We start from the raw sequence: 13,781 nt of genomic DNA on the forward strand, positions 1-13,781 counted from the left end.
CCTCTGAGCTCGACGCGTGCACGGGCCCCGACTTTGTCCCTTTCCGTCCCTCTGGCTGTCCCCGCTTTGTCTCGCTCCTCCGACGTCGAAGTGTGCTCTCAGAGGTCAGAGCCCTCGTTGGCGGAGCAACGGGGGTCATGACGGCCCAAAGCGGACCAGATTAGTCTTACCTTCCGTTGTGACCGTCACATAGATCTCTTTCTCATCGAAGGCGTCATTCAACATGGCCGCCGACGAGGATATTGCCAAGCTGATGGCAAAGGTGAGTGAGCCTCGATTGTCAAGGCGACGTGCGACTCAATATTGACTGGGCCGCTCTCTCGCTGCCCAGGGCGCCTCCATCGAGACGGCCGTCGCTGCTCTCGAGGCGACGGGCTCTTATCACGATGCTGCCGAAGGTGAGCGCCGTCCACATCGACCCACGGCCGTGTTTGACAGCTGACCACGGTCATCCTTGATAGCCATCGCCGCGGGCATCTTTGGCCCTGTTGCAGTCCCTCCCAGGACCTCGAAGAGGAATTGCAGGGACGACGACAATGAAGACGAAGACGATCACGAGTCGGAGGGCGGTAGCGTGGGCGGCGTCAGCGACGCAATCATCATATCAGACGATGAAGATGGAGACAACGGCGGCGACAGGGCCACAGGCATGGCCGATCAAGACCCATACAGCAGCATCAACATGAAGAAGAACCGCAAGGAGAAGGTCATCGAGTCCATCATGCCGGCAAAGACGCTCACCATCCAGGCCAAAGAGACTCCGGAACAGAAGTGAGCAGACGAAGGCTTGCATGCAGGACCGATAGCTCGACTGACGCTCACAAACATCTCGCAGGAGATTGACACCCATCGAGTGCCAGGAGCTGACCGCCAACGACTGGCAGCGGGGAGTGGGACACGGTAGCGAGCAGAATGTGAGACAAGCAGCTCTCGCTCACCTCCTGGACCACGCTCACTTTACCTCGCTTTCCCCGCCGACCTACGCAGTTCCTCTTCGACGTCTACAAGCACCTCGTCTACGACGACGTCACCTGCCCCAAGCCATCGTGTCGCAAGGCTTATCCTCGCTCCGGCAAGGAGTTTCTGATCCTCTTTCCCACCTTGGCCTCATTCCTCGACCACGTCCAGCGCAACCTGCCCAAACAATGCACCAAGTGCCGTACTACCTTTTGCCTCGCCTGCGGCGGTGACTGGAGCGAGCATGTAAAAGCGGCCAAAGAGGCAGCAACAAAGACGCAAACGACGAGCCGCTCTCATCAAGCTTCAGCGACGAACGGTGACTGCGCAGACAAGGCTTCGGCTACACCCAACGCCTCTTGGACGCTGCTTCACTGCCCACTGTCATCCTCTATGGTCCTCGGCGTTGGTCTCGCTCACGTCGAGCGTCTCTTGAATCCTGACGAGCCGACCAGCAAGGAATCGCGCGAGGATGGAGACGCCCGTAAACGGCGTAAGGTCGGGGACGGACACTCTACATCGGCTACGCCCAGCTCTGCCACCACGGCTGTCACCGGCGCTGCATCAGCCGCCAACCCTTTTGGATACTACGACGATTACTATTCACCTCCTCAGCCCGGATCCAAGGCTGCAGCTGCAGGTACCGGCTACGGCGGCGGCGGTCGAGGAGGAGCAGAAGACGATTACTCGTGGCAGAATGCCGCGCAGCAGCAACAGCTGCAACGCGATGAATCCATCCGAACTTGTCTCCTCCAGCTGCGAGCATATCTACCCGACGAAAGGCGCGAGTGGGTACACTTTGACGGCAAGGACTTCTTGACGGGGCCAGTCTGCCTCGACCACCTTCCTGACCTCTCCAACCTCGCCCACCTCCGTCGCCGCTTCCTGCCCATCGCGAGCACCCTCCTGTCCACGCGATCGATCATGGACGTCACGGAGCGCCTACCTCTCTTCGAAGAGCTCATGACTTGGATGCGTATGCTGAGCCGCCACATCGCCACAGCTCCCCTCGTAGCTCAGCCTATTATGCGGCTACAGCGCACCGAGATTCACGGCAAAGAGCAACACAACATCTACGAAGGGTCCCCTGGGCCTCGTGAGCTCGCTCAGGCTGTCTACGACCAAGCTCAAGTACTCGTCAAGAACATCACCAAGTCGGATCCACCCGAGCCCAACAACCCGTCAAGCAACACGAGGGGCGCAACAAGTCCAGTAAAGAAGACGTCTGCTGTCGACGAGAGGACGGAGGAAGCAAGACGAACGCTCGCCCTATGCTGCTCCATCATCGCAGATGTGGATGCCATCGATCGCTCTCTTATCGAGATCAAGGGCAAAGGCTTCCTGGCACGCTTTCTCAGCGAGATCAGGGGTGGAGCAGTGGAGCTGCGCGACGACGATTGGGACGAGGATGCCAACAAAGTCGAGCGCCAGCTGAGCGAAGATGAGATGAAGGACAAATATCAGACGTGGGCAAGGCGGCTCATCTACCAAGAAGCGGACATGATCAGCAAGGTCACGGGCACATCAGGCTCCAAAAGCACGACATGGGCTCACACATACGCTCAGGAGATCGAATTGACGCGCGACCTTGCCGACTCAAAGCGCAATCTCATCATCGCAAAGGAGCTGGCCGGACTGGGTGAGCCAAAGAGTGCGGGGATGGTAGCATGAACACAAAAATGACTGACGACCCCCCTTCATCTGCTCGCACTAAATCAGGCCCCTCCCTGCCTGCGGACTGGCATTGCGCCATCTTCGTCCGCGTAGCTGAAGCTCGCCTCGACGTCCTTCGCGCCTGCCTGAGCGGCCCTCCCTCCTCACCATACGCCAACGGCCTCTTCAACTTCGATGTTTTTCTTCCGCGCGAATACAATCAGCAACCTCCCAAGGTTACGATCTTGACAACAGACGGCGGCGCGGTCCGCTTCGGTCCCAACCTCTATGCGCAAGGCAAGGTCTGCCTGTCGCTCCTGGGCACTTGGCCCGGTCCTGGCTGGAGCCCGGGCCGCTCTACCCTATTGCAGGTGCTGCTGTCCCTCTCTTCACTCGTCATGGCTGAGGAGGAGCCTGCGGTCAATGAGCCCGGCTGGGAGAATTGGCGCGGTACAGATCGGTCGATGCACTACACGAAGAATTTGCGACGACAGACTGTCAGGCATGCCATGCTGCGAACGCTGCAGAACCCGCCTGAGCCCTGGGAGGAGGTCGTCAAGGGGCACTTCAGACAGAAGCGCGGCGTCATTGTTAAGCAGCTCGACGACTGGTTGAAGGAGGACGACGGTTACCCGTGAGTGGGGCGACGAGCAGGACAGAGCCAAAAGGGGGCTTCGAGCACTAACCTTCTCTTCTCTCCCGCCGCTTTTTGCAGCACGGTCGGCGACGGCGCTTCAGTCTCGTACGGCTACACGCAGAGGCCATTCAACGACAACGGCTTTGCCAAGGACGTCGACAGCCTGAAGAAGCTCCTCGATGAGCTCTGAACAGACGGAGATCTCTCCGGACGACTCAAGAATCACTCAAGACTCACTGTATCACTTATTCATCTCTCTATACTCATCACCACCAGCAGCAACAACCTCTGACGACTTCAGCCCAGATCAAGCCTCCATTCACCATTTTGACACCTTCACACCACCGCCAAAGCTTCAAGCGCCTCAAGCTCGATTAGGCAAGCTCACCAATCGAACTCGTCGTCAACATCAGCATTTCAGAGTTCTCGCTCCCTACTTCAGACGTTTTGTCAAAAATTGGCCTCTCATAATCTTTCTCATTACATCGCGACATCCGCGCCGGTCCTCATACCTCGCGAACACCAGACGCTTCAATCTCTACTCTTCTCGCCACGATCATATCATCACGTCACCAATCTAATCACAGTCGATACCTCGTCGAGCCTGAGCGCGAAGTCTGACCTGCATTTTTCTTCGCGACAGCCCGCTGCGCGATCTAGCAGTACGTTGGCCTGCTGACTCTATGATAATCCAGGAGCTGCTCCGCACTCGGGTACGCGACGTGGAGCTCGACCTCGAGCTCGGGAAGGCTGGTGACCGTCTCGTCGTAACGTCCACCGGAGTCTTGGACGTCTTCCCCGCGCAGCATGATGCCACCCTCCGGTTGCCACCCTGCAGCCTCTTCCTCCACGTCCGTATCCCTAAGCGCGAGCTCCCGTAGAGCGACTTCGGCGCTCCTCTCCCCATTTGCCTTGGCTGCGCTGACCTTCTCCCTCTCCTTCTGTCGCCTCACGTGCTCCAGAAATTTGACGATGCGCAAATGCATTGTCTCTAGCCTGGCTTCCAAACCGCCGTAGCGCAAGTCGAGCCCTTCCCACCCAAAGGGCCGATACATGCTCATCCATAGCTGGCGATGATAGTCGTGCAGTTGCTTAATGGTAGCCCTCAAATCTCCAAGTAGACTCTCCGTCTCATCCACCCTACTCCCCTTGCCTGCTAGCAACTCCATCTGATCCCAATCCTTTTCTTTGTACGCTAGACTCAATCGCTCCCTCAATCTCGCCTTCATAGACAAAGCTCGGGCGATCAAAGCTGGAAATCGTAGCCGAGCGTTCAGAGGATGGTCGAGGATGCTCCGTGGTGGGTGATCGGGCGGGTCCGGGGCGCCTTGGAAGGGTTGGGTTGAGAGTCGCGTGTCGAGAAATATGGAGAGCTGTTGGTAATGGTGCTCGAGGTCGAGCCCGGAGGCGGAGATGGTGGGAGTGACGAAGCCGAAGAAGGGTCTGCATGACGAGGGAATATGTGAGTAAGCAGCTGCGCGACCTGAGTATGGAGCAGTGACACTCACTCTTCCCAAAGCATCCACTTGGAAGTGTTAGGACTAAAGTGAACTCGGTCGTCCATCGTTTGAGACTCTGGACTGGGATCGTCAAGACGCGAGGCGACGACGAAGTCATCGAAGTTGCCGCCCGTGATGCCGTCGAATTTGGCTTTCAGCAGGGGGATGTCAACCTCCTTCTCTGACGTGTAACCGTGGTCGGCATAGTACGCCCATGCGGGCAGGGAGGAGTACAGGTCGACCTCATTCCCCTCGTCACCCCATATGGTCAGAAAAACATTCCTCACCCCACTCTCCGGTCGCTTGCAAGCATTCTGACTAGCTCTGCAAGTCGCAAAAGTAAAGGGAAGAGCAGTCCAGAAGCGTGTCCACGTCCAAGAGCCAGCAGCCATCCAAGGGGCTTTGCCATCGTTGAGGAGTTTGTGCGACTCGATGCGAGCCGTGTAATTTTCCTCGCGGAGGTGATAGTAGTCCCAGTAGACAAGAGTGCATTCTGGTGGCAGGCCTGTGTGTGCAAGAGCAAGGAAGGCGGGGAAGAAGCGTGGTCAGCTCGGATGGCATGGAAGGCATGGACACTTGGTACCCACCTTGGACCGTCGGCGCGCTAGGCTGAGCCGAGTCATAGTAGCCCAGCAGTGAGTTGTTCTTCGCATTCAGACAAAAGAGCATATCGCTCCAGATCATGGGCTCCAGTCCGAGGTCGGTACAGATCTGGTTCACCCGCTGGAGATGTTCAATGAAAATGCGCGTCGGCTCTTTGTAGTTGTGCTGCCCAAAGATCTGGTGATATCGCCCGTGCCCAAGGCCGTGCGTCTCGTCTTGGCCAAGGTGGATACGCTTCGACCTGAAGGGCGCCGTTGCTGTCGAGATCATCTTGGCCAGAAGATCGTACGTCTGCGGCAGCTCAGCGAGGAGGACCTCCGTCGTGTCTCTCATGGCGAGGAAGCGCGGCCACTGCAGCACCTGGCCCAAGTGGCCGAGCGTCTGAATGCAGGGCACGCACTCGATGCCCAAACTGAAAGCGTAGTCGTCTATCTCCTTGAGTTCCTCTTGCGTATAGCCGCCGCGAAGGTAGCCGAAGAAGGGCTCCCCCTCGAGCTTATAGGTGTCCTCGGTGTAGAGTTGAAGGTGGTTATATCCCCAGAGGGCAAGCTTGCGACAGAGGTACTTGCAGCTATCCACTGTCAGCACGCCGTTGCGGCTCACGTCGATCATGGTGCCTAGCGTGTCGAATTGGGCTTGCTCGGAGACATTGAGGCCTTGCGTGGCCAGCTGAGGGTCTAATGTGTATGCTCCTGAGGAGTCTACAAGATTGCGGTGCGTCGCAAGGGCCGAGGCTGAGCTGACTGGGCGAGTGATGGAGCGAGTGAGTCCCAAGACTCGGCCCAGCCCTCTGAAAGCTTCGCAGCTGCGACCAAAGCGGATCGTGATGAGCCATGGGTCTCGCACGAAGCCCGACGTTGTGTTGGCCGCGAAAGATTCGGATGACGTCGCGAGGGTGAGCTGGCCGGGCTGCAGGTCTGCATCGTGTTGGAAGCTGATGGGAGAACGAGGGGCTCGTGAGTGTGAAATTCTTCAGCTCGACAGTAAAACACACTCACGCTACATTCCACCACCACTGACGTGCCTTGCCCTTCTCAGAGGCAGGGTCACTATCTCCTCCTGCGGGCAACCAACCACCGCCCGCTCTATCGGCAAATCGTATAGCTCCTCTTCGGGCGTGATGTTTGGCAATTTCTCGCAGGCCGTCGTGAAGCTCGCGCGGCGCAGCGTCGATTGGAATGTTTAGGTTGATTTGCGCCATCTCAGAGGCGGACGATGGCTGGAGCAGCGAAGAGGCTGACGACGAGCCGGTGGCCATGGAGGAGGCTGAGGCTGAAGCTGACGCCGCTGTGGCGGCTGGGGGGACATCAGCAGCAGTTGCGGTAGGCGCAGCCTGTGCTACTGTCTCCATGATGTCCGCCATGGCCAATGTCTGTAGATGATGATAATGATGTGGTCAAGAATCAACGAGGGCCGAGTATATGCCAGCCACTCTCCATCATGCGCAGATGGTTGTGCGTGTTTGCGTTGTCTTTGATGCTCCAACTGAGACCTCAGTGAAAGCGAGATGCTGTGTCTGTGATCTGACTGAGGGCAATCGACTGACTGTAATCTTAGACCTTGAGGAGCGGTGAATGTGATGGAGCGTGATGAAGGTGAAAGAAGCCAACTCTACCCGGTCTTTCATCCACCTCCATCTCGACCGGCCCACGCGGAAAGGAAATGGCCATGGCTTGTGCGCTGGGCCATTTGCAACCCACGTGGCTGCCGATTTGCAAACGGATGGCGAGCCTCTGTGGCTTGGTCAGGTCACTCGAGCTTCACACATGAGCTGCAAGAAAGCAGGATTTGGCCGCATTTCCCAAGGCGAGCCCAGGGCCATCGGGAGAAGAGTTTAGCTGCCGGCCGTACCTTTGTTTGACTCCTTCCCTTCGCCCCATCCCCTCTTCCTTCTTCTTTCCACCACTGCCTCCTCCTGCAAAACGAGCATCAAGATGCTGGACAAAAGTCAGTCCAATGCGCTCGTCTATTCAGCCCTGTCGGCCTTCTTCCTCGTGGGCATGTTCGCAGGATGGAGGGTTCGTAACAAGAACGACTTCCTCAGCGGCATCCGCACGCAGAGTGGTGCGTTCTTCAGAGTGCGACGCCGCACATCTCTCACGAATGACGCTCATCTCACCACCCTCTCCCTTTTTCATCTTCAGTCTTTCCTCTGACTCTCAACTGGATCGCGTCGAGTTAGTTGCCTTAGCGCACCACGGTCCCATCAATCTCATCCCAGCAGCCTTAACGGCAAAGGCGTAGCACAGCATCGGTAAGAGATCTCCATACCCCACCCGTCTTCACAAAAGCTTCGTCACCTTTTCCCTGGCCTCGTCACTTGGCTATATCCGTTGTCGCCGGCCACGGTACGACCTGACTCTTGACCTCACCTCTAGAAGCCGCGCTCATACTGTCGTCGCGCGGCGACATGGTCTCTTGTCCACTGGCCAGGGAAAAGAGCTTAGCTACGGGTGCCTCTTCCCCATTTCGTGGGACTTGGCTGAGATTATACCGTCAGTCTACCTTCGTCATCGCCTCGTGCGCTACGAAGTAGGCTAAACCTGAACACGATAATGCGTGCGAAGGGAAGCTGCTTGCTCAAACATCGACGATCTGCGCGGGGCTACGATCGACTTGGCACCGCCACCGTCTTCATTGTCTCGCGTACTTCGTCGATACAACCCCTCTTCCCTCCCCTCGCCCTCTTCCTGCGAGACGTGGCTCACTGACGGCTGTTTCTCCCTTCTTGTCCCCGCAGACATGAGCTCGTCTCTCCTCTTTGGCTATCCACAGCTAGCTGTCATCCCTGAAGCTGGCATCCTCGGACTCGCGAGCTACTGTTTCGCTACCGTGGTTCCCCTGTGGTTCTTCGCATGGGTCGGCCCCTACATCCGTCGACTCTGTCCAGATGGCTTCACCCTCGCCGAGTACTTCCGCAGGCGATACGGCTGGCCCATCGGTGTCCTCATGGGATTGACATTCGTCGGCTTCATGTTTTGCTTCATGCTTGTCGAGCTCAACACATACGGCTCCGTTGTCTCCATCCTCTCCGGTGGCACCGTCAACCCAACGATTGCCGCTCTCATCGTCGCAATTACCACGACGATCTACACTGCCTACGGAGGATTCAAGGCATCGCTCTGGACTGACAATGTCAACGCCATCATCATCTTGATTGAGATCATCATCGCCGCCATTGCAATTGGCGTCAACATCGACATTAATCACGACACCATCGAGGCGTCAGGCCTCCTGAGGCCCCAGAGGCTAGGCGGCGAGCTTTGGTACATCCTACCCGTTGCTCTCGTTGCAGGTCAAGTGCTCAATCAAGGCTTCTGGCAGCGTGCGTTTGCCTCGAAGAACGACAAAACGCTTTACTGGTCCGTCGGTCTGGCCACTGTCCCTCTGTTTGCCATCTGCTTCCTGGTCGGCATGACGGGTCCTCTCGCCTGGTGGGCAGGTCTTTTCAACGGTCCGACCTCTGAGGACGATGGCTCGAGCAACTTCTTCTACATCATTGCCACGCTACCCAACTGGGTCGCCGGCTTCGTCCTTGTCCTCGCCTCCGCTCTCACCAGCTCGGCGTACGACACCTTCCAGTCTGCGCAGATCTCGACGATCTACAACGATGTCTTCCTTGGCCGACTGAACATTTGGATCTGCCGAGGCATTCTCATCGCCATCAACGTCCCCTCGGTCGTCCTCGCCGTCAAGAATATCGACATCCTCGAGGTCTTCCTCATTGCAGACATTGCCGCCGCCGCGATCCTCCCCGGTGCGCTCCTCGGTCTCATCAAAGAACTCTACTTCCTCAACGGCTGGGACGCCTTCTGCGGCGCTTTCGGAGGCTTCTTCACCGTCTTCGTCTTCGGCGCCATCTTCTACCGCGACGCCTACGAGGGTCTGCGCCTCATCATCCTGCCCAACGGCCTCTACATCGACGATTACAGCGTTCTCGGCGCCTTCTTTGCCGCTCCTCTCGGCTCACTTGGCTGGACTTTCGTCGGCTTTGGTCTGCGCTACGTTGCCACCTGGATCTACTGCCGCCTCTTCGGCGGCGACTGGGAATTCCACAACCCCATGCGCTACCGCGAGTTCGACACTTCGCAGTTCGTCCTCGACGAGGACCGACCGATGTCGTCGTCTAAGTTTGCCAACTTCTTCAAGGGGTCGGGCAACCCAGAGGATGGGCATCGCCTCGATCACACCAAGTCTGGCTCCGACTCTGACAATGCGATTGAAAGCCCCAAGTTTGAGTCGGTGCTGCACCAAGACTACCATGACTCGCGACCCTTGAGCACAGCCCACAGTGAGGGAGCGGACGCCATCGGTACGGCCAAGTGAGAGTCAGAAGGTCCCAACGACCCTGCTCTCGTCCACATAGTCACCACACGCTCGCGTCGACAGATTCAACTCTGCGCACACAAGCGCTTTCCCCCGTGTCCCCCCTCTCTGCTCGCTTTCTTGTATCCCTTAGTGTTACCCTACCCACAGCTCTGTTCCTCGCATCTCGCAATATCTATGACGTGTCCTCTTGAGCTTGAAGCCGTGCCATAGTAAGCTAGGAGCCTTCGACGCGAGAAGCTCCCACGCCCCGGCATCACCATGATCGATGCGCTAATCGGCGTGCCATGATCAGGACTAGCTTTGTTTGGCGACCGGCTGGTTGCACATTCATCGGCCGTCTCCCTAACCTTTGGCGTACCGGGCCTCCATCATGCTCTACGCCTGGCCGAGGTACGGGAAACGCTCCCCAATGAGCTCATGGTCCCCTCGCCTCGTTGCCGCTCACCGATCGATCCCGCGTCCCCTGGGCGCATTCACGCTCGGACCCCCCGCGTCGAAAGTCGCCAAGCAAGCGAGGCCCCGCAGGCAGCAGCAGCAGCAGCAGCGGGCGCAGATGCAGAGCGTCTTTTTCGACCTCCTCCTGGACTTCTCCACTCGCATCATGTCGGAGCCAGGAGTGGGCGCTCGACGCTCGAGCAACTCATGATGGTGACGCACGCACAAGCAGCAGCAGCAAGACACAGGCGAGCTAGGCCGAGATGATCGACGACGAAGAAGACGATAGAGAGACGCCCAGTACCTCGGCGAGCGCCCTCCTGTTTGCTCTGGCCATGCTCCTCTTGGTCCGGGTGTCTGATGTGAAATCAACTGCCGACCGATCGGCAGACTCAAATGGCCCATGCGCCGCGTTGGAGGGCACGTCGACTGTGTCGTACGGCCCTCATGCACCTCTATTCTAGCACCGGCCCCCGCCTTCGTCCCCGCAATGCGAACGAGTCGTCGAGACGACGACGACGACGCCAATGATGCGTGTCCCGCTCCCTGCTCTCGAGCCTCTTGCGAAAGGGATTCCTTGTGTGCCTCCCCGTTGTCTCCACTCTTTGTCTCCTTACTTGCTACCACCATTGCGGCCTACATTAGAAGAGCTTCGCAACCATGGCAGTGAAAGAAATTGGACAGGCCGAAGGTGAGCAGCAACAGCGCGTCGCTACGATGATGCTCAAATGCAGTGAGCTGACCTGGCTTTGCTGACCCACATCGCAGTGAGCCACCCCGACGGCTACGTTGGCAACCTGACAGACGAGCAAGACAAGAAGCTCAGAGAAGCATGGAAGCAGTATTTTAGGTGCGTACGCATTTGGGGGACTCGGCCGTGGTAGGGCCAAGAGCTGACGGGTGCGCAATGCCTGCCTCGCTCTCACAGCATCCTCGACAAGGCCAAAGGTGGAGGCAAGAGCGGCGGAGGTGGCGGTGGCGGCGGCGACGGAGAAGGCTACTCGGACGACCCCAAGAAGTCTGGTATCGCCAACGATGACAAGGCCAAGGATGAGGCAAAGGCAAAGGAAGAGCAAAAGGCCTTGAATGAGCTGACGGAGCAGTACGGCCAGGAGGCTCTCAAGGAGTGAGCAAAAGCGGCAGAGCGATGCGCGAGACGCCAGGGGCGCAAGACTGACGCCTACACCCAACTCACTCTTACCCGGCCCACAGAGCCTTCTGGAAATTCATCAAGCTCGACGACCCTGACACCTGTATCCTGCGCTTCCTCCGCGCCCGCAAGTGGGACGTTGACCGAGGCATGGCAATGCTTGCCGGCTGTATGAAGTGGCGTCTCGACAACGGTATCGAAGACCTCGCTCTCCAAGGTGACGAGGGCAATGCCAAGATTGAGAAGTTCCTCGAGCAACAGCGCTCCGGTAAGACGTACGCTTTCGGTGCTGCGAAGAATGAGTGCCCTTGCTGCTACATTCATGTGAGGAAGCATTTCACCAAGGGCCAGCCGGCGGAGTCGATGCAGAAGTACGTGGCCTACGCCATGGAGAGCTTCCGTCTCCTCCTTGTCCCTCCCAACGACAAAGTGGTCCTCTTCTTCGACCTCAACAAGTTCGGTCTGGCCAATATGGACTGGGGCTGTATCCTGTACATCGTCAAGTGTCTCGAAGCCTACTTCCCCGAGTCCCTCCACACCCTCGTGGTCTACAAGGCTCCCTGGATCTTCTCTGGTATCTGGAAGATCCTTGGCCCCCTCCTGGACCCCACCGTCCGCTCGAAGGTAGTCTTCATGTCCAAGCCTGAGGAATGCGCACACTTGCTACCCGCCGACCGCCTCATCGCCGAGCTGGGCGGCGATGTCGACTTCGACTTTACAAAGGCGTGGCAGGAGCCGCGCGATGGAGAGAACAAGGTTGACGAGGAAGAGAAGAAGAAGCGCCAGGACGCATTCCAGAAGGTGGCAGATGAGTACGAGGAGGTAACCAAGAAATGGGCCGAGGGAGACAGCAGCAAGGAGCTCCTCGACAAGCGCCTCATCCTCGTCAAGAAGCTGCGCGTTGCTCAATTCGAGAAGGAGCCTTTCACCCGAGGTCGCACCCAATTGCACCGTGATGCCACGATCGACGGGCAGGGCATTGTCACCTGGATGTACAAGCAGAAGAACGGTGAAGCCATCCGCCACATCGTCGGTCGCAAGTTCTGCGCCGCTGTGATCAAGCGCGAGCTCAAGGAGATCGAAGAGGAAGGCATGTCAATCAAGGACGCCGAGAAGAAGACGGACGACGCGCTTGAGAAGCAGGACTGGGTCACCTTGTATGGGTCTGAGGAGATGGCCAGAAACATCGAGGGCTCGCGCGTAGACGGCGAGACGCCCGAAGAGGGCGAGAAGACCCCAGCTGCTATCACCGTCGTCGGCGTGCCCGCCGGCACCCTTGCTGGTCCCGCAGAGGGAAAGACGCTTACCGCCGATAGTGGTGGGGGCGCTGCGCAGTCCAACGGCGACAGCAAGAAGGCGGACAAGAAGGACGATAAGAAGGAAAAGAAGGATGACAAGAAGGGCGAAGAAGCAGCCGCGGGTGCAGGCGCTGGCGCTGCTGCGGGTGCAGGTGGCGCAGCGGCGGCTGCCGGGTCTGGTGAAGCGTCGAAGGACGAATTCCACGATGCGCCCGTCGCAGACAAGAAGACGGTAGCCAAGGCCGAGTCCAAGGACCACATCGCTGTGCCTCACGATGAGAAGGCGGACAAGGCTGCGAACGGCCATCCGCAGAACGGTGACGCTGCCCCTGAAGCCAACGGCAACGGCGATGCCGTATCCAAGCAGAAGAGCAACGGCGGTGCCTCGGACTACGGCAAGAGTGGCGACGGTGGTCCGGGTATCAAGGAGAAGGCTAAGGCCAATTTGGTCGACAAGCCGAAGGAGAAGGGCTCGTCGCTGGGCAGGAGGTTCAGCAAGTTGATGAGCAAGAAGTGAGGAGGAAGATACCTGTTGCGTGCATTCGTCGTCTTCGTATAGCTTCTTGTACCTCTTTTTGTGGTGCGCAATTGGATTTCGATCAAATTTGACAGGCTCATCAGTCGCTGTGCGTGCCAAGGAGAGGTCAGGGGAATTTGATCAATGACATTGAATGGAAGGCTTGAATTGCTAGAGCTTCGCGTTCGCCGAAGCCTTGATTTGGGGAACACCTGTCACTCAACGCCTCCACAACGCGAAGCTCTCACGCCCAACCACGAGTCGTCGCAGGGTCCAAGGACGAGACTCTGTCATCCTTTTGATTGCCCTCTTTTCGCATCCAACAGCATTTCAAGACTACAGGCTACATCACCGTACACTTCTTGTAGGCATGATTGAATTCAGGGGTGAGCTGCTTTGAATCGTCTCAACGACACTGGCGGCAGGGAAAGAGGGTGCGTGGACTCGCGACTGACATCGACATGCCTGCCACCAACTGCTTCGTCCTGGTCACTCGCAGTCACAGGTCAGTGTACACAGCATCGACGCATTTTGTGTGGCTCTGATACCCGACTTGACGCTAACCTCCACACATGCCGCGCTGACCCACCGCAGGCGTCGTCCAGGGAGTAGGCTTCCGGTGAGTAAGATGCTGCGAGAACGAGACCAGGTACCAAGGATCGGGAGGGAAGATCGAGGGTCGGAGGGGCCAGAGGGAGGGGGG

At 58.0% G+C, this 13,781-nt stretch overlaps 4 protein-coding genes across 4 annotated transcripts in view; 3 read left to right on the forward strand and 1 right to left on the reverse strand.

The window, feature by feature from the left end:
• The first annotated feature begins 77 nt into the window (after positions 1–77).
• Positions 78–3,337, forward strand: BDZ90DRAFT_27965 (hypothetical protein). Its single transcript, XM_025509196.1, has 6 exons — positions 78–262; positions 332–398; positions 462–771; positions 836–914; positions 988–2,596; positions 2,677–3,337. The coding sequence occupies exons 1-6, from the start codon at positions 224–226 to the stop codon at positions 3,246–3,248; spliced, it is 2,676 nt and encodes an 891-aa protein (XP_025365531.1). The 5' UTR covers positions 78–223; the 3' UTR covers positions 3,249–3,337.
• A 566-nt stretch (positions 3,338–3,903) lies between these two features.
• Positions 3,904–6,607, reverse strand: BDZ90DRAFT_215565 (glycoside hydrolase; the record flags this gene model as incomplete). The annotated part of the gene is made up of 4 exons (XM_025504241.1): positions 3,904–4,690; positions 4,756–5,251; positions 5,334–6,283; positions 6,348–6,607. 4 exons carry the CDS (start codon positions 6,605–6,607, stop codon positions 3,904–3,906), a joined length of 2,493 nt encoding a protein of 830 aa, XP_025365532.1.
• A 676-nt stretch (positions 6,608–7,283) lies between these two features.
• BDZ90DRAFT_245167 (hypothetical protein) lies at positions 7,284–10,402 on the forward strand (the record flags this gene model as incomplete). The annotated part of the gene is made up of 4 exons (XM_025507492.1): positions 7,284–7,413; positions 7,494–7,526; positions 8,090–9,591; positions 10,343–10,402. The coding sequence occupies 4 exons, from the start codon at positions 7,284–7,286 to the stop codon at positions 10,400–10,402; spliced, it is 1,725 nt and encodes a 574-aa protein (XP_025365533.1).
• Positions 10,403–10,895: 493 nt separating this feature from the next.
• Positions 10,896–13,781, forward strand: part of BDZ90DRAFT_215149 (hypothetical protein) — a gene marked incomplete at both ends in the record, with an annotated part of 3,163 nt that continues 277 nt past the window's right edge. The window contains 4 exons of the mRNA XM_025504209.1: positions 10,896–10,963; positions 11,042–11,239; positions 11,326–12,412; positions 12,644–12,974. Coding sequence (XP_025365534.1) covers positions 10,896–10,963; positions 11,042–11,239; positions 11,326–12,412; positions 12,644–12,974 — 1,684 coding nt within the window. The remainder of the gene's footprint in view (positions 10,964–11,041; positions 11,240–11,325; positions 12,413–12,643; positions 12,975–13,781) is intronic.

Source organism: Jaminaea rosea, assembly GCF_003144245.1.
Source record: "Jaminaea rosea strain MCA 5214 unplaced genomic scaffold BDZ90scaffold_1, whole genome shotgun sequence".
Classification (NCBI taxonomy): domain Eukaryota; kingdom Fungi; phylum Basidiomycota; class Exobasidiomycetes; order Microstromatales; genus Jaminaea; species Jaminaea rosea.

Coding starts and splice junctions, on each gene's coding strand:
- BDZ90DRAFT_27965 (XM_025509196.1), top strand. CDS start 224: ATGGCCGCCGACGAGGATATTGCCAAGCTGATGGCAAAG. Junction 772..835: donor AAAGAGACTCCGGAACAGAA/GTGAGCAGACGA, acceptor AACATCTCGCAG/GAGATTGACACCCATCGAGT. Junction 915..987: donor GACACGGTAGCGAGCAGAAT/GTGAGACAAGCA, acceptor CGACCTACGCAG/TTCCTCTTCGACGTCTACAA.